The sequence below is a fragment of the Carettochelys insculpta genome, chromosome 1 (assembly GCF_033958435.1).
Source record: "Carettochelys insculpta isolate YL-2023 chromosome 1, ASM3395843v1, whole genome shotgun sequence".
Taxonomy (NCBI): Eukaryota; Metazoa; Chordata; order Testudines; family Carettochelyidae; genus Carettochelys; species Carettochelys insculpta.
In genome coordinates, this window is record NC_134137.1 from 154,923,292 (window position 1) to 154,945,485 (window position 22,194).

At 46.4% G+C, this 22,194-nt stretch overlaps 1 protein-coding gene across 1 annotated transcript in view; it reads left to right on the forward strand.

Annotated features, from left to right (window-relative positions):
- The window catches only part of SMS (spermine synthase), a 95,693-nt gene that overhangs the window by 54,992 nt on the left and 18,507 nt on the right, over positions 1-22,194 (forward strand). Inside the window, exons 8-9 of the mRNA XM_074994245.1 lie at positions 4,487-4,601; positions 8,563-8,642. Coding sequence (XP_074850346.1) covers positions 4,487-4,601; positions 8,563-8,642 — 195 coding nt within the window. The remainder of the gene's footprint in view (positions 1-4,486; positions 4,602-8,562; positions 8,643-22,194) is intronic.

The window sequence follows — 22,194 nt, forward strand, 5'->3', positions numbered from 1 at the left end:
GCAGGACCTGGAGCCTCTGGTTCCCTTTTTACCATCCCTGGTGGGAGACAGGGTGCGGCAGTCACTCTTACCAGCAAGCCCCTCACAGTTTTATAACAAATTGTAACAGTTTTCTCAGTTAGTTTGTTATTTACTGTTTTTAGAAGAAGAAAAGAAAAGGAAGGTGCCAGGGGGAAACTGCATCAGCTGTTTTAGCAGCTTCTGCAGAAATGCCTGGCTTCCCGGGCTTCAGGAGATGGGCCTCCTGCAGGGAGGCTGTGCTGGTTTCTGATGGACGCAGCCAGTGTGACTGCTGTTTGGACCAGGGGTATATCCCTCAGACATGTGTCCACTGTTCCAAATGAAGTCCAGGGCATGCAAAGACAGAGACTTGAGGCTGAAACTCCTGCTAATGGAGAAGTCTCTCTGACCAACCTCTGACCCAGAGCAGGGGGTATGCTCAGCAAAAGGCTGTGTAACAATGTCCCTCACGAGGTCCCCAAAGCTGCTGAACGCAGAAAAAAAGCATCAGGCTTATTCGCCACAGAGCGCACATAAGAGAGAGAAATGCTCTCCAACAAGATCTCTGCCGCCCCCACAGACAGCTCTGGGAGGGAGCTCCGTCAGTGCTTCAGGCACCTCAGGCAGCATCGGTGCCGAAGCAAATGCAGCCGCCCTCCCTGTTGCTCTCGCAGCACTGTCAGCACCTCAGACTTGGCACTGGCAGCCAGTCTGCTCTGACTGCAGCACCATGGCGCTGAGGCAAGCAAGCGTTCGTCACTCCTCCCCTGCAAAGCACCCTGCAGCTCTGTCAGCTCAGCTTACAGTCCACAGCTGCCCACACCACAGACTTATACTCAGCACCGAGATTTGCAAGTCTCCTCAGTAACAGCCTCACCCCCCACCCCACCCCCCACATCATTACCCCCACAGTCCACTGAGGCAGAACAGGACTTACCTGTGGCTGATAAACCAGAGGACATGCTGGATCACGTGTCTTATCAACCTGATGAGGCTGCTCCACCCCCATTGTCACACACGTTGGATGATTATACCCCGTTTCAGGACCTGTTTAAACGAGTAGCAGCAGAACTTCAAATTGATATGGAGGAGGTGTCAGAAACCCCACACAAGTTGACTTGATACACTACAGCCACCCTCCTTGATTAAGATTGCTTTACCCACCAGTACAACGATTCTAAACCCAGCAAAATCAGAGTGGGAGGCACCAGCAGCAGCCGCAGCACCCACAGGCAAGAAATCTGATCACAAGTACTGTATGCCCCCAAGGGCTCAGAATTTCTCTTCACGTTCACGCGTCCTGCTCCAAACTCTCTATTGGTAGAGGCAGCACATCAAAAGGCCAAAACAGCAGCAGCCCAGGGCTGCCCCAGCAGATAAAGATAATAAGAGACTGGGCATCTTTGGCTGCAAAGTTATTCTTCAGCCACACTCCAGTTTAAGGTTGCAAGTTACACTGCGCTGCTTGCCAAATATGGCCGCAAAAACTATGCAGAGTTTACAGACTTGATCAGGGATCTCCCAGAAGACAAAAGACAGCCATTTCAAGCCCTTGTCACTCAAACTAGCTCTTTACACCATGGATGCAGCTGTGTGAACCACAGCCATCGCGATAATTATGAGGCGGGCCTCCTGGTGCGATTCTACCACATTCCCTACAGAGATCCAGAGCACAGTGGAAGATCTCCTTTTCGACACCAGAAAGCTTTTCATAGAGCCAGCCAATGGTGTGCTTCACTCCATGAAGGACTGTCGAGCCACTCTGTGATCTTTGGGCGTGTGGATACCTGCCACAACAAAACGTCAGCTTCGGTACCAACCATACCAGAGAAATAGATACTCATATTACTCTAAACAACAGCCACGAGCTTATAACGAATGACAGCAATGATACAGACAGAATCTGCAGTGCTGTCCACTACCATCGACCACAACGCCTCAACCTTCATCCTCAACTAAGCACATTTGAAGTTTTGGTCAAGAGTCCAGAAGATCTCTCCCCCTTTCTAGTGCAATCAACCCTCCATTTCTCCAAACGTCTTTGACCTTTCTATCATGAATGGCTAACGATTACCACTGACAAATGGACATTAGAAATCATCAGATCTGGCTACATGTTCCCCTTTCTTTCAAAGCCTCCTCACACTCTTTCCATCCCTGTTCCTTTTCAGGGATCCCTCTCAAGAACAAATGTTATGTCAGGATGTAGACCATCTCCTCAACTTGGGGGTCACAGAACCTGTTCCCTAGCAACATGGAAGGAAAGATTTTTATTCACGCTATTTTTTAATACCCAAAAAAGAAAGGAGAATTGAGACTTAATTCTCGACCTAAGAGGCTTAAACAAATATGTTGAAAATGCTCACCTTCTCCCAGCGCTAGAACAGGGGGACAAATTTTCAGCCCAAGTTCGACCTGCAAGATGTTTACTTTCGTGTCGTCATACAACTGGCCCACAGATGTTTTCTGAGATTTACAGTAGGAGCTGCCCACTACCAATACAGAGTTCTGCCCTTTGGACTCTCCACAGCCCCTAGAGTTTTTCCCAAACTCCTTGAAGTAGTGACCACACACCTCAGAAAACAAGGAATCATCTTTCCTTACCTTGATGATTGTCTTCTGGAAGCACCAACATGGGAAGAAGCCACTCACAACACCATCATGACAGTGAAATGCTTGGGCCCGCACATAAACACAGAAAAAATCAACAACCACCTTCACAGCATCTGGAATTCATTGGGGTTCACCTTGCTGCCACTGCAGCTACTGCCTCCCTCACCAGTCCAGTCCATCACCAACTTTGTAACCTCCTTACGACCTGCCCCACAAACCACAGCGCCGCAATACCTACCAACTACTAGGCCACATGGCTGCGTGTAGTTTTTTGTGGTCAGGCATGCACAACTACACGTGCAAAGTGTGCAAGGTTGGCTTGCTGCTGTTTACAAGCCGCACAAATGTACATTGACGCTATCACTCACCATTCCTGCCAAGGTGAAAGGCTCTCTTATTTGGTGGACGCAACCCGGAAACCTATGCTCGGGAATCCCATTTGTTCAGGATCCACCCACGCGTATTCTTACCACGGATGCCTGCCTCACAGGGTGAGTAGCTCACTTACAACGTCAGATGGCACAGGGCCTCTGGTCCATGACCTAGCGGAATGCTCGTATAAACGTACTGGAACTGTCTGGCTCTCAATAGCAGGCGAACTCAGGTGACACAAGTGGGAACTGAATGACAAGATCCTGCATGCCATAATCAACCAATGGGGTTACTCAGCCATAGACCTCTTTGCTGTGACAAGAACAAGATATGCATGAAATATTGTTCCAGGGCGGGCCTAGGCAAGAACTCAATGGGAAATGCTCTTCTCCTTGACTGTCACATGTACTGGGCCTATGCCTTCCCACCTACACCCCTCCTACATAGGGTGACACACAAAATCCATCTCACTCTCCATCAGAGCGGTGGCCACTTCGGTAGCATTCCTGCACACTGTGCTATTGGTAGACATCTTCTGCAAGGCAGCGATATGGACGTCCCAACATACTGTCACCCATCACTGTGCCATCTCCATGCCATCACCCAGGCATCTCAGGTGCATGTGCCTGGGAACAGGGGTACTCTCACCAGTTATTCTGCCAACTCTGAAGTCCCATCTTAAGGGAAGCTGCTGTTAAGATGCCTGGAGTGGAACGTCCATGGGGACAATGCTCGAAGAAGAAAAATGAAGTTTGCTCACGTGTAGAGTAACCGAGGTCCTTTGAGATGAGTGTACCCCTTGGTGTTCCACTACGAACCCTCCTCCACCCTACACCACAGTTCAGAAACTCCACAGTTAGATAGGGACCTGAAGGCTCTGGGTGGGTCCTTTGCGCAGCTCTTTGAACGGGGGTTGGGAGGGGAATGTCTGAGAGACAGGCTGGTGCACATGCATGCATGTGACCCAGAGGGACGCTGCTGCAAAAGCATACATGCAAAGGCACAGGAATGCACCAGTACCTGGAGTGGAGCACTCACGGGACACTCATCTCGAAGAACCTCAGTTACTGCACAGGTGAGTTAACCCTCTTTTATTCTTCCTAAGGATGTACCCTTAAATACTAATTCATTTTCTTGGAGGGAAATGAGCAAACGCTGCCTGTTTGCATTTTGCATGTGCCAAATAGCTTTCATCCAGGGATCTCAAACATTACCTTGTGAGGACAGTTTTTATTTCCCCATCTTCAAAATGGGGAATAACACAGGTACAAACGGTCACCCAGCAGTCATCGACAAAGCTGAGAATGGAAATTCTAGTCTGCTTCCTCATCCCTTCAGCATTGCCTCCTGTCTTAGAGGTTGTAACAAGCTGAACAGAGCCTCGTGTGAAAGTCAGTCTTAATGCAGACCCCTTTTGCCATTTTACTTCCTGTAAATCACATCATCTTTTCCAGTCAGTCTGAGGGTTTTGATTACTTATTAAGACATACTCATTTTTCAGGTTCTAATAGAAGACTGTATTCCAGTAATGAAGAGGTATGCCAAAGAAGGAAGGATGTTTGATTATGTAATTAATGATCTGACAGCTGTTCCAATCTCCACGTCTCCAGAAGAAGGTTCTTTCGTTATTTTTTTCCTTGTTTTTAATACTTCACTTTCTTGATAGTTTGCAGCAAAATATTATTTTGAGGGTTAAAATTCGGCTTTCTTTAAAAACCCTTAGATGATGCTTCTTGAGATGCTTCAAGGTTCTCAGGGTTGTGAGGAACCCTGCTGCCCCTTCCCTCTCTTCTCCCCTCTTGGCTGCACCCCCTCCCCTTTTCAGCTGGAGGAAACCTTGTCTGTACTTGTCAGGGGTCAGCTCCCCAACTGCATGGGCCACATAAATACTCTTCTCTAAGCCTGCTGAGCATTGGCTAGTGAAAGGCACACTCCAGCTTGGAGCACCTAGTTCCATGGAACTCCTAGGTCACAGCCAGTTGTTTCAAAAGATAAACAGCAGAGTGCAACAGCGGGGTACCTTTACACTGCCAAAACCAAACCAAACCTGGGACACTGAATCTCAGCCTGGGTAATTTGATGTAGGGCTTACACTGTAGAGCTAAAGATAGTAGTGTGGCTGTTCTCATGCCCCTTGCTGGGTTTCAGAACCTGAGCTTCAGCCCAAGTGGGAATGTCTGCACTGCTATTTCCAGTCCTTTGGTGTGAGCCTGAGTCAGTTGATACAGACTCTGAGACTCTCTGACATGGCTTTTCTTCTCTTGCAGTAGTGCAGACATACCCACAAGTACATCATCTCTTCTCCCTGTGCCCCCACCACCTCCACTCCCAGTGTTGGTGGTGAGGAGCGTGTAGTCATTGCACAGCAAGGAAGCAAACAGTGTGCTTACCAAGAGTTTATTTCAGCCATTCAGGGTGCATGGGGTGGTGTTAGCAGCAGTTTTTATGAGTAACGTGCTCCTTCAAGACCAGGGATGCTCTTGTAATTAAGAGCACTAGAAAAAAAAAGAAAGGGTGAGGAGGGAGTGCACATGCAGGCAGGCAGAGAGAAGAATTGTGACAGTCGGGGCTTCTAATATTTCTATTCAGTTTCTAAATTGGGAGAGAAGATGTGAGGAATACTTTCCTTATAAATGTTGGGGTAAATGTCCCATCAGGATCTTTTATTTCCTCTTACCACCATTCCCCAAGTTGATGACTTTCAGAAACACAAATATATATATTTTTTCAGCTTGCCATTGATTTGTGACTTGTGGAACATGAATGTACATTTTCTCTAATTGGGCTATAGGAAATGGGGGAGGGGAAAACTATTTTATGTGCTCAGAAGGAGATATGTTTTATGTTTTTATCAATACATGTATTAGAGTGTCACTATATGTGAGTTCAGCAATGAATGGTCCTGTGGCACCTTATAGACTAACAGAAAAGTTTTGAGCATGAGCTTTCATGAGCACAGACTCACTTCTTCAGATGCTGGTCTTGGAAATCTGCAGGGCCAGGTATAAATAAGCCAGACCAAGGGTGGGGATAACAAGGTTAGCTCAGTCAGCAAGGGTGAGGCTTACTACCAGCAGTTCATCTGGAGGTGTGAACACCGAGGGAGGGGAAGCTGCTTCTGTATTTAGCCAGCCATTCGCAGTCTTTGTTTAAGCCTGAGTTTATATGTGAGTTGCCACTCTAGGTCGGAACACTTTATGCCCAGATTTCTTTTTGAAGTCTTTCTTCCCACTGTTATTCTCTCTCTTCTTCTTCTTCTCATCTCCTGGCACCGCCGCCAAGAATTGACTTTCTCTGTGGGTGATGGTACAATATGAGCTACTTTAATCATACTGCAACCTTTGGCAATAATTTTATACGGAACCAAGAAGTATGCGGAGCTCTGGTGGAATACAGCCACTGTCCTTTAGAGTTCCCAGACTCAGACTTTGATCTTTTGAATTTACCCCATTAGGCATGTCCCTAAACCCACAAGCAATGAACTGCATGACAGGGCCTATATTTAGACATGGTGCCGTGAATGATTATAGCAGTACCCTTCCTCATTCCAGTCCCTTTCTACTTTCCATTAGTTTCCAGTGTTGCACATTTAATAAGTTTTAGACTTCATCATAATATATAACTTGGTTACACAAGTATGCTTGGACATGAACTCTAGTAATAATTCTGTTTTTTCTCTCTCTATTATAATGAATTTTTAAAAGTTCAATGTTTAAGCTTTTGATTTGTATTTTTGAAATACTGGGTTTTTTTCATATTAGGCTAGATGTCACTTAGAGAAAATTGAGTTAAACAGGATTTTTACAGACTTTTCCAAAAGCATTTTTTGAGAATGCAGGTATTTGCCATGTTTAGATATACTGTTATTGGTACCAACCCAGGGTGTTTTTCAGCTATATGTGGTTTACAGACCAGATGACTCATATGGCTATGGATCCAGTATTCAGACAGAAGAGGGAAAAACTGTTTTGTCAGTTATATGGAATAACTGCACAAAACCGTTCCCTTCAGCGCGTATTCAAAAAGATGGGTTGACCTTTCAGCACAGCATGGGAAAACTCTCTCCAAATGTTTTATAGTGGCTCCAGGTCCTAATTCTGTTGCATTTTAACCCCCATGCTGTTGCTTATTCCTTGATCAACATTTCTGGGTGGTGGTGAAATCCAGTTGCAGACTCCAAACAAAACAGACAAAAAGAAAACATCAAAGGTTGCAGAACACCAGTGATTGCTTATTAGTAAATCTCAAAGTTGAGATCCTTTTAAAAACAGTTGAGGACGTCAGTTATTCTGAACTGTAACACTATTATATTAAAATATGGATATAAAAACACTTTAGGAACATAAGATGCCCTGTCTGTGGGAGAATAGAATTTTCCTTATAGAAGGCATCGTGGGAATGGAATGGCTAAATGAAGAGGTAGATCTCCCTCCTGTGTACCTTCAAGATAACAGATAACCGTTAGCTTGAGTTGTGATTGAAGGTATGCTTGCAAAACACGCTAAATCTTCCTGAGGTTACTTTCATGGGTGTATCCAATGATTTAAAGAATCAACGTTATCTTTTTCTTTATATTTTTCTTACTTTCATCCTGAACTGCTTACCAGTATACACCTTGTAGTGTGAAAAATTAGAGCTGAAGGGGGAATGTCACTTACACCCCAACCTCTCTAGTTTAGTATTGTATGTTTGCCTCCTCTATACCTCTTGGCTGGGTGGAAATTTCATTACCTTATTAGTATTGAAATATAGAAAAACCCCAGTTATCCAGCCCCCCAGTCAGCCAACACTCCATTTTATCTGACATCACCTGAGGTGGGTGGTGTGGGATGAAATGGAATCTTTGATAACTGGGGGGTTGGTTAATCTCCCCCAGCACTGCGCAGCTGGCAGCTCAACCTGGGCAGCAGGCAGCCCCCCCAGGACCAGCAGTGGCTGCCTGCCCAGGCTGGCTGGGGCTCCGCACCGCAGGACTGGTGGAGGCTGCCTGCCCAGGGAGCCAACCTAAGGGAGCTGCTCCACAGTAGTCAACATCCTGCAGCCAGCCCCAGGGAGCCAGCCAGCAGCACTTCAGAAGGAGCCCAGACAGCCCCCCCCACCCCTAGCCATCTCCTCCACAACCCACCCCACCACCCCTGATTGGCTGCCATTTTTGGGTATCCGACCATTGATCAGTCCCAATTATGTTGGATAACCAGGGTTTTACTGTATTTTTCTGTTGGCGTTCTGTGTTTAAAATCCAATTACTGGCATCAAGGGCTTGGGGTTTTTTCCCCAGAAGTTTTTTCTGTTTATCACTTTAGTTTGACTTTAAGCAGCTGAATAGTGTGAACTCATGAAAAGAAGTGTGGGAAAATACACTATGAGTTTAAGCAAAGTCTCTCAGAAAATTTAAAAAAAAAAAACTGACAAAAATCCCAGGAGCCCGAGAGCTGGTAACCAACACTTTATTTAAACTAATAAAGGAGCAAAATGATCACCCTTCTAAAATACTCAGTATCAGTGCTGAAATGTTAGCTATGCAATGCCTAGTAAGTCAATAGTACTTGAAGATTCTGATTCATTCTTTATATCCAGATTCTACGTGGGAGTTTCTACGCTTGATTCTTGACCTTTCAATGAAAGTCCTGAAACATGATGGAAAATATTTCACACAGGTACGACACTGTGATTAAAAGAAATAAATCTACGCTCTCTGTATATAGTAACATACATTTCAGATTCTGGGGAAAAAAACCTGCTGATTTTCTTTCTTGAATATATTGATAGGAATATTCATGTGAAGCGTGGTCTTTGATGCTGTCTCATCTGCTAATGGTAGTGCATGTTTTTAGCGGAGAGCATGTTTTTTGTCTTGACATCGTAAATACTTCTTCAAGAATTAGTTGGCTTGTCACAGAGGATTAAGGTTTCAAGTGGTATTTAAGAAAGCAAGTCAGGTGAATTACTTAAGAAAAGAACCAGTTTTCGTGACAGTGGCTCTAGTAACATAAAGAAAAGTTGAAAACTTATGTTGTCCATGAGGTACAAGTGAGTTGGAAATTGACCTACTGGGTGCTGAACCAGCAATAAAATGACAGTTTGCTGGAGTTTAACTTGTGTCAGCTCCTTGCCTCAGCTCCCTGGCATGGCAGCATGTCTGCCTCACCAGCAAACTCCTCACAATTCTGTCAGTCATGTGGCAGCTTTGCAGGTAACACTTCGTGAACCCCCAAGAGAGTAGTTGTATGTAATATCTATATCCAGCTTCTGTCACTGGACACTCATAGAAATGGCCAACTGTCCTGCTTCTAAAAAGACAGTGCACAGAGCAGCCTGTTATTTAGTTGAGGATCCCCACTTAAGTGCACAGCACTGGGATGATTTTATGGTAACATTAAAAATAAAAGTATATTAATAAGAATAATGATGCAAGTAAACAAGAATAAACAAGAGTAAACAAGAAAAATGGAAACCAGAAATGGTGACAGAAGTTTTTCAGTGTCTGCAATTTATCAGATTGCAGTCTTCTTCTAGGCAATTCTACTGTTACAATCCAATCAGTGCCCTTAATCCATGTGGTGAGGGCCCCATTTTTTGTGGATTTGAAGAGTTCTGGTCAATGTTCTCTGTCATTATTTCCATCCATGTATGGAATGAATTGTGTGCTGAGGCTTGTGTGGATGTGCACCACCAATAGATACACACACTGCTGTTGTGGAGTGCTCTGCTAACCAGCTAGGCAGCATTTGAGTCTCTCCTGGGTGACCACCCTAGTACACAGTTTCCAGGGAACACTGGTGCTGGCCTCTTTGTCCCTTAAGTGGTAACTTCTTGCTTCTCCTTAAACTTCTCCACATTTCTTATATCTCCACAAACAGGATGGCCCCATGCTGTTCATCATTTTCTGTTAACTTCTTACTGGCTACGTCTACACGTGCCCCAAACTTCAAAATGGCCACGCAAGTGGCCGTTTCGAAGTTTACTAATGAAGCGCTGAAGTGCATATTCAGCGCTTCATTAGCATGCGGGCGGTCACGGCACTTCGAAATTGACGCTCCTCGCCGCCGCGCGTCTCGTCCAGACGGGGCTCCTTTTCGAAAGGACCCCGCCTACTTCGAAGTCCCCTTATTCCCATGAGCTGTTGGGAATAAGGGGACTTCGAAGTAGGCGGGGTCCTTTCGAAAAGGAGCCCCGTCTGGACGAGACGCGCGGCGGCGAGGAGCGTCAATTTCGAAGTGCCGCGGCCGCCTGCATGCTAATGAAGCGCTGAATATGCATTTCAGCACTTCATTAGTAAACTTCAAAATGGCCATTTGCGTGGCCATTTCGAAGTTTGGGGCACGTGTAGACACGGCCACCATGTGTTGGCTCATATATAAATGAAGTTTTCATTGTTTAATTTACATAATACCTAATTTACCTTAGGGAGAGGGAAGTAGCTACCTACCTTCCTGTCTGAGAGAAGCCCTGATCAGACTTGAATGTGTAATATCAATAGGTAGCCATGCTTCCTCACAGTGTTAATACATCTGTTTCATAGCGCTGTTCATGAGCGGTGTTACCAGTGTTAGTAAAAAACCTCACTTGACATACTTTTATAGAAAAATAAGATTGTAGAGAGTATTTGGGTGCTTATTTGGGGGGTTTCATGCTCCAGTTCTTCCTCTGGGGTAACTGGAATATGATTATCACAAATATTTAGCCAAACTGTGCATACAGTTTTGTATCATTGTTTTAAATGGAACATGTTTGCTGCTGTTTTCTGTTCTCCAGTACATATCTGAACTATAACCATTAAAGTATATTTTTTCCTCCCTATGCACTCGGTATAACTTCTCTTTTAAATTCAGTAAACCCCCAAAATGTGTGATTTGGAGTTGCAAGTAAAGTGCAACTCAGAATCCCACTCTCCCCTGGCCCTGGCTCAAACCAGCTGCCCTCCCCCTCCCCCCCGGGTCCACGCGACCCTGTTCAAGCCCCCTCCATGTTCAACCTCCCTCCGACGCTGTTTCAACTCCTTCCCGGCCTGGCTTAACCACCTTCCTGCACGGCTCTGGCTCCCCGCTCCCAGCGCTGACCTGCTCCCAGCACTCCCATGGCTCCAGCTCAACCCCCACTGCTGTGGTTCAACCCCTTGCATGCGGCTTCCGCTCAACTTCACCCCCCACTTCGCCCCCCTTCAACCCTAACCCACCCCAGGCTTAACCTCCTGCTTCCCTTCCCCAACCCACGCTCAGGCTTAACCCTCCCCAACTGTGCCCCCCCCACCTTAGGACTTACCTTTCAAAAGGAGCTCCAGGTGCTCCTGCTGCTTCCCCAGCTGCAGAAAGTGCATTCCGCTGGGGGGAAAGAGCCGCCCCCCCCCAACTTATGCGAAATTCAGGTAGTGTGGGAGTGTGTGGGAACATAACTTAAGGGACTACTGTTTCTAGCATGCAGGTGTAGCAGGTTAAAATATTGTTTTCATTTAGTACTCCACTATAATTCTTGAATGGTGAACAAGAATGGTCTTGTTGATCTATACATAAAACTCAGTGTCTGTCTTAAACTGTTTCTGTTATTTGTAAAGGAAATGGATTTTATGCTAGATTGCCATGCATAAATTTACAAAAAATAAGATTGACTTACAAAACCCTACCAATCCCCACCATCATTTATTTTGTGGTGTTTTTCATTATTGCCCACCTTAATGCCTTTCACTGAACAAGACTGATTCTCTTAATCTTCTTGTTGTAATGTGACTTCTTAAAAAATAAATCACTGATGCATTATTGTGCTTTCTAAAGCCTAAAAATTTCTCTTTAAAGACTTTTAATATAACAATAGGGTATCTCATTTCAAAGGGTCAGAGTCTGTTAAATGTTCATTTTATTATTTAAATGTTCATCTTTCATTAGATTCGGGAGATATTTTGATGATTTGACATCTGCAGCAGACACCGAATTCTCATATACAAAGAGAAAATAAATATATAAATTGTTAAACAAAAAAAAAAAAAAGGGCTGTCAAGTGATTCATGATTAGTTGTATGATTAATCATACTGTTAAACAGAAACAGAATCCCATTTATTTAAATATTTTGGATGTTTTCTTTACAGATATTTGTATTTCAATAACACATTGTAACCTCCCTGCTCCAGCACCTGTGGTACTGACTGGTCCCAAACCAAGATAAGTTAATGTTGGTCCCTGTTTCAGCCTTGCTGGAGCATCCCTGACCCGTGGTGCTGCTGGGTCATTGCAGACTGGTGCTGCTCCAGCCACTCTGGAGTGCCCTGTATACAATGGCAGTGCCAAAGGAGCAGCCCCCGTCTGCAGCGAGGTGCCATTCCAGCCCTGCTGCCACCCCAGCCTGTTTAGTTGGTTAGCTGGTTAAGCCGAGTGTTTAGCCGCTTAGCCAATTAAGTATTGCATCCCTAGTAGGTGGTAATACTGCCTCCACCTTCTTTGCCATGTCACACAGAAGTGAAAACAGGTGATTTGTGGCATTGTTATAGCCAGCATGGCAAAATATTTACATATCAGATGTTCTAGAGATTCATGTCTCTTCACGCTTCAACCCCCATTTCTGAGGACATGTCCATGCTGCTAACGGGTTCTGATCAATAATAATCCCAGTGCAACAAACACATGTTCTTCTTCGAGTGGTCCCCGTGGGTGCTCCACAGTAGGTGTCAGGCTCACCTGGCGCCGCAGATCGGAATTCTTCTAGCAGTTTCCACTGGATTGCGCATGCGCCGATGCGCGCCGCTCCCTTGCGCGCCCTCGGTGATGCGTGCGATCCGGTCCCCTCCAGTTCCTTCTCAACTGCCAACGGCTGCAGATGGAATCCGTTCCGGCTCTGTAGTCTGAGACAGATAAGAGAGTTGTTTTTCCTTGTTAGCTTGTTTTTCTTTTCCTATTAAAAAGAAAAAGATGAAAAAAAAACCAAAACAACACATACAATACAGTAGAGAGAAGAGGACGTAGGGAAGGGGAGCGGACAAAGAAGGCTGTCTTAAGCCGTTCGCTACCTTGAGGGCTGTGAATGTTATCTGGGTAGTAGAACGCGCTAATTAGCGGCTAAGTACCCGATTAACAGTAAAGACTCACCACAATGGCTTCCTCGGAGTTTAAGAAGTGTGAGTCATGCTGCGAGGCTGTGCCGGCCTCTGTTGGGCATAGTGAGTGCATTCGTTGCCTGGGGGAGTCTCATGTTACCCAGAAGTGTTCGCACTGCGGTAAGCTTACAGCCAGGGCCAGGAAGGACAGAGAAATGAGGCTCAAAATGATCTTGTTTGATAAGGCCCTCCAGCCTGAGCCGCCGGAGAAGCCTCACACAGAAGGGCCCTCTGGGTCACATAAAAGGAAGGCAGCGTCTTTGACCCCTTCTGTGCAGAAGAAGAAGAAACTTTCCCCGGCTCGATCCTTGCCGGCGGTCCCAGCGAGCAGAATGAGCGGAACGCAGAGCCCTCAGCCGCCAGCTGGTGAAAGCAGCAGCGCAGTAGTGTACATGGCCAAGGCCGGGCCTCCGACTATACAGCAGTTGGCACGGAAGGTGCAGCGAGCGCCAGCGCAGCAAGTGCTGGAATCGGCGGCGCTGCCACACGCAGCACCGGCTCTTGCGGGGCCGACGGCGCAGGGGCACCCAGCACGGGGCCTACCGGCGCTGGAGGAAGCTACCTGCGTGGCACCGCTGATGACAGTACCGAGCTCAGTGCCAACAACGGGGCCGAGATCCCCAGCACGGGAGGGGGCGGTGCCCACCCTGCAGGGGAGGGGGAAGGCTAGAGCCAAAACCCCGCACCTCAGTCCATCTCCAGACAGGGCTGTCATGCCCTTGTCACCCAGCCCCACTCCCGAGATACACACGCCACATCACCGGGCAGCAACTCCACCGGCTTATTTCGGGCCTCCCTCTCTGTTCTTCCAACCACTTTCGCTGTGGCTCAGGCCACCTTCACCATTTTTGAGCATGGATCCCCTTGAGTACTATCACAAACTAGCTTCACCATTATCAATGTCGTCACGGAGATCCCGCTCTCCCAGACATCATGGGTACACTCTCCGATCGTGGTCCAGGTCTCCATCACCGGGCCCTTGCCCATGTTGCTATGGCCATCCTCATCATACTGAACACTGACATCGGAGGTCCAGATCCAGGGGCAGATCCTCTCCCACTCCTCGTCAATACTCCTGTGTACACTCTCGCTGTGGGAGAGGAACGCAGTTGTCCCAGGGGGAATTGGGTCCAGAGTCCCGAGACTTTCCTTCACAGCCCACAAGGGAGCAAGCATAGCAGCGAACTCGGGAGCCAGAGGATCTGGGGGAGGCTTACCCGAGCGGTTCCTCCTCATCCTCTCCAGATGAGGCGATTGTCTCCAGGGATGTCTGCCCTCCGGATGACCTTAAACAATTCCAAGAGCTGTTCAAAAGAGTAGCATACATGCAGGACATTCAAATAGCAGAGGTACAGGAGAAGCACCATAAACTCCTGAAAAATTTGAGACCCCCGGCTTCATCTAAAATCTCTATCCCACTGGACGAAGCCATTATGGAGTCAGCCACTAACATATGGCAGACTCCGGCCTCTATTCCGCCTACGAACAAAAGGGCAGATAAGTACTTCGTCCCAGCCAAGGGCATGGAGTTCCTGTTTAGCCACCCACAACCCAATTCTTTGGTGGTTGAATCATCCCAGCAGAGGTCGAAGATGTCTCAGTACAAATCAGGGGGGTCGGATAAAGATGCTAAGAAATTAGAGCTGTTTGGCAGGAAGGTCTACTCCTCCTCTACCCTATTATTGAGAATGGCAAACTACGCGACACATTTATCAAACCACAACTTTGACAATTACTCTAGACTCACCTTTCTCATGGATTCACTTCCGGAGGACAAGAAGCCAGTGTTCAAGGCGATTGTCCAAGGGGGCTACGCGGCATCGCGAACAGGAGTTCAGATTACCCTGGATGTGGTGGACACAGCGGCACGCTCAACAGCGGCAGCAGTGGTAATGCATAGGGAATCTTGGCTCCAGACATCTGGTATCCCCAGAGATCTACAGGCGAAGATCGTGGATCTTCCCTTTGACAAGCAAAAGCTGTTTGCAAATTCAACCGACTCGGTCCTCCACTCTAGCAAAGATTCGAGGGCCACGCTTAAGACCTTGGGTATCTACACTCCCCCATACAAGAAAAAGAAATTCTATCCTCAGCAAAGATGCTACACTTACCAACCACAGCCCGCACAATATCAGCGAGGCTATGACCAAGGGTGCCATCAACAGCAGCAGCAGTACAGGGCCCCCAGGCGATGTTCTCAACAAAGTCGTACACCCTCGGAGCAAGCCCAGAGGCAGCAAGTTTGACGGGTATGTCGAGGACTGCACTATGAACACCATCGCTCAATGCCACTCTCACCTCATGTTCAATCATCGCCTCAAACCGTTCCACTCCCAATGGCAAAAGATCACAACAGACAAATGGGTGCTGGAAATTATAGCCATGGGCTACACGATCCCTTCCAGTCACTTCCACCGACGAAACCTCCCACCCAGCCTCCTCTCAGGGACACTTCCCACGAGGCGAGGCTGAAGCAGGAGGTAGATCACCTCATGTTCATAGGGGCGGTGGAAAGAGTGCCGGAACAATTCCAAGGGAAAGGTTTTTACTCACGCTACTTCCTAACAGAGAAGAAAACAGGAGGCTGGAGACCGATTTTGGACCTACGGGGCCTCAACCGATACTTGTGCAAGCAGCGCTTCTGGATGATTACAGTTGCCTCCATACTTACGGCACTGGACGATGGAGACTGGTTTGCAGCCCTCGACTTACAAGACGCTTACTTTCATGTAACAATCCACCTGGCACACAGACGCTTCCTCCACTTCACGGTCGGCGGGGAACATCTCTAATACAGGGTTCTTCTGTTCGGCCTATCCTCGGCACCCAGAGTCTTTACCAAAACCCTGGCAGTAGTGGTATCAGCTTACCTGCACAGGCAGGGCGTGTTTATTTTTCCATATCTGGACGACTGTCTACTGAAAGGGGCCTCAAAGGCAGAGGTCCGATGCATGATACGCGTCACCGTGAACACGTTTACTTCGCTGGGCCTAGTTATCAACCTCGCAAAGTCAAAGACCGAAGCCACGCAAAATATAGAGTTCATAGGGGCACGCATAAACTCTATTGCATCAAGAGTATACCTGCCCGACGCCCGCTTCCGCACCATCAACTCCTTGGTGCAAGTCATGAGCTACAGCCCGGCGGTGCCAGTCCTAACGTGCCTGCAACTGTTGGGGCACATGGCAGCAGCTATATTTGTGGTACAGAATGCCAGGTTACACATGCGAAGCCTGCAGCGTTGGCTGGCGAGTGTTTACAAACCAGCATCCCATACCGTCCACAGGGTAGTATCGCCCACGACGGAGGTACGGAGATCGCTAGCGTGGTGGGAAAATCCCAAGAACCTGCTAGTGGGGGTGCCCTTCCACCAACCACAAATTTCTATTTTTCTTACAACCGACGCCTCCCACATAGGATGGGGAGTGCACATTGGCAGCAAGGTGACTCAAGGGCTATGGTCCCCTGCGGAACAGACACTGCACATAAACATACTGGAGCTCAGAGCAGTGTTCAATGCGTGCAGACATTTTCGGAAATACCTGCATGGCAAAGTAGTCGGGATCAATACCGACAATACCTCCACTATGTTCTACATCAATAGACAAGGAGGGGCACGATCCCGTGCGTTATGCGCGGAAGCAGTCAGACTGTGGAATTGGTGCATTGCCAACAACATAACGTTGAAAGCCTCGTATTTGCCAGGCGACCACAACATGAAGGCAGATCAACTGAGCAGGCGCTTCGCACTCATGCACGCATGGCAGATCCGCTCCGACCTGCTACGGCGCATATTTCGTACCTTGGGGTTTCCCCAAGTCGATTTGTTTGCCCCCCAGTACAACAAGAAGTGTCCCCAGTACTGCTCCAGAGTAGGAATAGGGCGGGGGTCCCTGGGGGACGGATTCATGATCTCATGGAAGGACCCTCTACTCTACGCGTTTCCCCCCACAACACTTATCCACAAGGTTCTGCAGAAAGCCAGAAGGGAGAGAGCTCACATGATACTCATAGTTCCAACTTGGGACCGGCAACAATGGTTTCCCTTGCTTCTGCGCATGTCGGATCGTCCACCACTCCCCCTACCGGTGGCGCCGGACTTACTTACGCAGGCTCAGGGGTCCATAGTGCACCCGCACCCTCAGGGACTACGCCTACAAGCATGGTTAATCCATGGCTCAGCGCCTTAGAGAGCACGTGTACGGAGGGAGTACGACAAGTCTTAGAGTGTAGCCGAAGGACCTCCACCAGGAGGACTTACGAACAGAAATGGACACACTTTACTGCATGGTGCTCCGCCGAACAATTAGCTCTTCTTGACGTTCCTATAACTGTAATACTAGAATACCTATTGGACTTCAAACGAGACGGGCTCTCTCTGTCCTCGCTAAAGGTCCACCTCACAGCTATATCAGCTTTTCGGCACAAAGAGGAAGGGCCCACCGTATTCGCCCACCCTATTGTCACAAGGTTCTTGAAGGGCCTGGTAAACCTGTATCCCCCTCGAAAACCTCTACCACCGTCGTGGAGTTTGGACTTGGTGCTCCACACGCTATCGGGACCACCCTTCGAACCATTAGCCATGGTACCCCTCCGACTCCTTACCATGAAAACGATCTTCCTTCTTACGATTACGTCAGCCCGCAGGGTGAGCGAGCTCGCAGCAGTGATGGCAACGCCGCCCTGCACAGTATTCTCAAAGGAGGCGGTGATCTTACGGTTACACCCAGCCTTTGTTCCAAAAGTTTCTTCGGAGTTCCATCTTAACGAACCAATAGTCTTACCCTCGTTTTACCCGAAGCCTCACAGCTCCAGCAAGGAGGTGCGCCTGCATCTCCTAGATGCGAGGAGGGCGTTGGCCTTCTACATAGACAGAACCAAATCCTTCCGGAAAACGGACAGGCTTCTGGTGTCTCTCACTCCCAGGTCAAAAGGGGAAGGCCTCTCTTCCCAGAGAATTTCAGAGCACATTGTGTCCTATATAAAACTGTGCTACAAGCTTCGAAAGACCCCTTTGCTGGCCCTGCCTAGGGCTCACTCCACCAGAGCGGTGGTGGCATCAACGGCCTTCTTCAAGGGAATCACGCTGAAAGACATTTGTAGAGCGGCAACTTGGGCATCCTACGACACCTTCGCCAAGCATTACGCCCTGCATCGGGTGTTCGATGAGGATACCCGTCTGTCGACAGCAGTCCTCTCGAGGGCAAGCTGCACATGAATCGAGTACCCACCTCCTTACTTGGGGTTACTGCTGGGTAGTCACCTACTGTGGAGCACCCACGGGGACCACTCGAAGAAGAAAGAGAAGTTACTCACCTGTAGTAACAATGGTTCTTCGAGATGTGTCCCCATGGGTGCTCCACTACCCGCCCATCCTCCCCGCTTTGGATCTCTGTCCGGTGTTTTTCAGGAGCATCTGAGGTGGTTGGTCAAGGAACTGGCGGGGACCGGATCGTGCACATGACCGAGGGCGCGCAAGGGAGCGGCATGCATCGGCGCATGCGCAATCCAGTGGAAACTGCTAGAAGAATTCCGATCTGCGGCGCCGGGCGAGCCCGACACCTACTGTGGAGCACCCACGGGGACACATCTCAAAGAACCATCGTTACTACAGGTGAGTAACTTCTCTTTCATTGTCATCATCTGACTCAGGCTGATTGTTTGTTTTGGTGGCTGAGGTTCTGTAGTTTTTGCATCAGAGTTTTGCTCTTTTACGACTTGTGAAAGGATGTTCCACACCTTGTCTCTCAGATTCACAAAGGCGCTTCAGGTTCTTAAACTTTGTGTCAAGTGCTGTCGCTGTCTTTCGAAATCTCACCTTGGTACCTTGTTTGTGTTTTGTCTTATCTGAAGTGAAAGTGTACTTAAAATGAACATGTTCTGGATCGTGTCTGCAATCAGTGGCTCCAGGGCCACATGCAGCTCTCTAAGGAATTTTTTGTGTCTCCTGATGCTATAATTGTAAAGTTTATTTAAAAACAAGAAGAAAGAAAAAAAAAACAAACTTTTTCATTACAGTGAACATCTGAACAACAAAGAACAACTCATATCAAAATAGCAAATGATATGTGATCTTGAAATTTTGGATAACTCCCCCTTTAATATGTGCAGTGCATTGTGGGATATGATACTGTAGCTGTGCTTTGATTGTGTTGCTAATAAAGTCTTGATTTTGAAAAGGTAAAGGAAGCTTGTGGCATTCCTGCTGTGAAGGGCAACATGCATTTTCAGAAAGAAGACTGAAATTAAACATGGAGTAAAATTGGTATATTTAAAGTGGGGTAGGAATGGCTTTAAAGGAGAAATTGGAGATGAAAACAGAATTTCAAACTGGATGGACCCAATCCTTTTCATTTATATCAAGCTGGGCTTCTTTAATGTCTCATTTGGAATGAGCAATTTGCCAGCAAAAAATGCATCCTCGGATGCATTTTTCTCAAAAAACACACTACTTTTGCCAAACAGTATCGTTCTGGAGATAGCAGGAAAAAAGCTGCTATGCAAAGCCGAGCAAAGTAAGAACATGTTTGCTAAATGGGTGAAATCAGCAAGTAGCATAAGTGTGGCTGCTTTTGTGGCAACTCAAGATTTTGAGAAACGAGGAAGGCCAGTCATGGGTGGCAAATACATAAAAGAGTGCTCTGTCAAAGTGTTGTGAGCAACTGTGCAGTGATTTCAAAAACAAAAATGCAGTTGTTCAGAATCTAGCATCCTCCAGAGAGAGGAAGGGTAAGGGAGTGAAAGACAGGAAGACGGAGGTAAAAACAACATGTAAAGTGTGAGGAAATAGAATATGTAAAATGTTTGTAAACGTTCTGTAGTAACCATGTTGCATTATCAGTCATTGTGTGTGCCCTGTTCTTAAAATAGAGGTTACAAAAAGTATGGTTTCCTGTTATTCATTAAGGACCATCTGTATTCACGTGCATTGCGGCTCTTCTTGATATTTTGGTTGCCAACCCCTGTTCCGGATCATCATCCGAGTCCAGTATTGCAAGAATATGTGTCACAATGTGGATAAAGCACAGAGCAGGAGATATATAGAGTTCCTCCCTAAGGAGTTGAGTCACAAATTTAATTAACACAGTTTTTAACAAGCATCGTCTTTGGAATGGTGGCAGAAAGCAGCAACAGTTGTACAACTGTTTAGCATATCCGGCAAATAAAACACTGCCATGCCTGCAACAGCAGTGCCATGTGAACACCTGTTCTCTTTTGGGTGATACCATAAACAAGAAGTAGGCAGCATTAACTCCTGAAAATGTAAACAAATTTGTTTCTCTTCAGATTGGCTGAACAAGAAGTAGGACTGAGTAGACATGTAATTTATAAAGTTTTGTATTGTTTTGTTTTTGAATGTAGTTACATAACAATCTGCATTTGTAAGTTGCAGTTTTACACTCGAGTGTAACTACAGTACTATGAAATTGAAAATATATTGATCATTTATTACAGTTCAAACGTTTGTCATAAAAATAATATAAAATGAACACTGTAAACTTTGTTATAATTAACAATGTAGAGGCCGATTAATAGTGATTAAATTTTTAAAATTGCAATTGTTTTTAGATTGCCACCTGTATTAACTGTGATAAATAGAAAGCCCTACTAAAAATAAAATTTGTTATAGGACTTTTTATTTTCAATAACTGTAGGTTTCACAATAACATTTACCACCTTGGTGCCTGCTCTAAGTTAGTTTTGTATGCTGATATCTGGAATGGACTAGAAAAGTGTGAATGAGGTGTTCTGCTTAGCATAGGAAACATTTAGCAAATGCACAGGTCTTGTGTGGTACTCTAAAACTGGCAGTTTTTCTCATGCTAATCTCTCCTGGTAGCATTTTGAACAAACTCAACCACTGCCCTCATTGCTCCCTCTCCTCTCCTCCCAGAATATTTTATCACTGTCCCTCAGAGTCTGGGTGGGTTGGGGAGGGTGTTCTGTTTTTCAGAGCAGCATCATCCTGAAACCACAAATAGTTGACTCATGACCATTTATAGATCTGAAGATCAGTGGAAACACTTGAAATTGGCACTGTAATCTGATAGCAGGAGAAGGTCCTGAGTATGGGACAGATGTGGTTTTACAAAGCTTGACCTGCTGAGGAGTTGAAGCTTACTTTGTGTTCAAAAAAGTTTAAAGGCACCATAGAAAAACTCACTTCTATTAGTTTGGGGGTGGAGGAAGAGAGATGATAATGCACTTTTTAGATAGCCATTCATCAGAGTTTAATTTATTTCACTTGTCAAACACAGGAAAACCTGCCTTGTGTAACTGTAAAAGTTTTTAAATTGTATCCATTGTTTTAGGTATTCAGGAGGAATCTGCCAATTTTAATTTTAGTAAAAAATTAACCTTACCAACAGTAACCACTGTGGGATCTGAGCCAAGTTAAATATATGCTGAACACTACAATATGTTGAATGCTATGGTGTGTTAACTGCTGATTCTTTAATTGGTCTCTGTATTGCTGTGTGTCAGTCTGTGTGGTTTGGTGGTGGAGGGCTGGTTAGTTACTGGATTCTGTTACATAGTGTTACTTCAGTTTACTGTCTCTCACTGCTGCCTGGGTCTGTGTGATGTAGCTTGCATTTACTTGCCAAAATAACTTCATATTCTCAAAGGCTAGTGCTTTGCTCATCCCTTGTGCCTGCAGCTTGATGCAAACATGAAGTCTCAAAAATGGAAAATTGCCATTGATTTGCATATTTTACTGGCTCATTTGCATATTCACAGCAGAAAAAGTGGTGAAGATGTGGTTCTGCTGGCAAAGTTCCCCTCTGTCACCAGCCCCTTATGCCTGGAAAAAAATCAAGGACAATGGGCTGCTGACACAGGGGTGTTTTGCTGGAAGAACCAAGTCTTCATTACTTTTCTGTCATGAACATGCAAATGAATGGCCATTTTGCATTTTCAAGACTGCTCATTTGCATCAAGTTGCTGGCAATAGGGGTGAGTGTCGCACTCACCACAGAGACATTGGTAAAAAGTGGGGTTTCCTTTGCCAGAGAGTTTGAAAATGCTATGAGTAAGCCTGAAAGTAATGTTAAGTGGCACCAAAAAAAAAAAAAAAAAGTTATTCATGCACCTATTTAGTCTGGCTTGTCGCTTCTCTTGGATTACA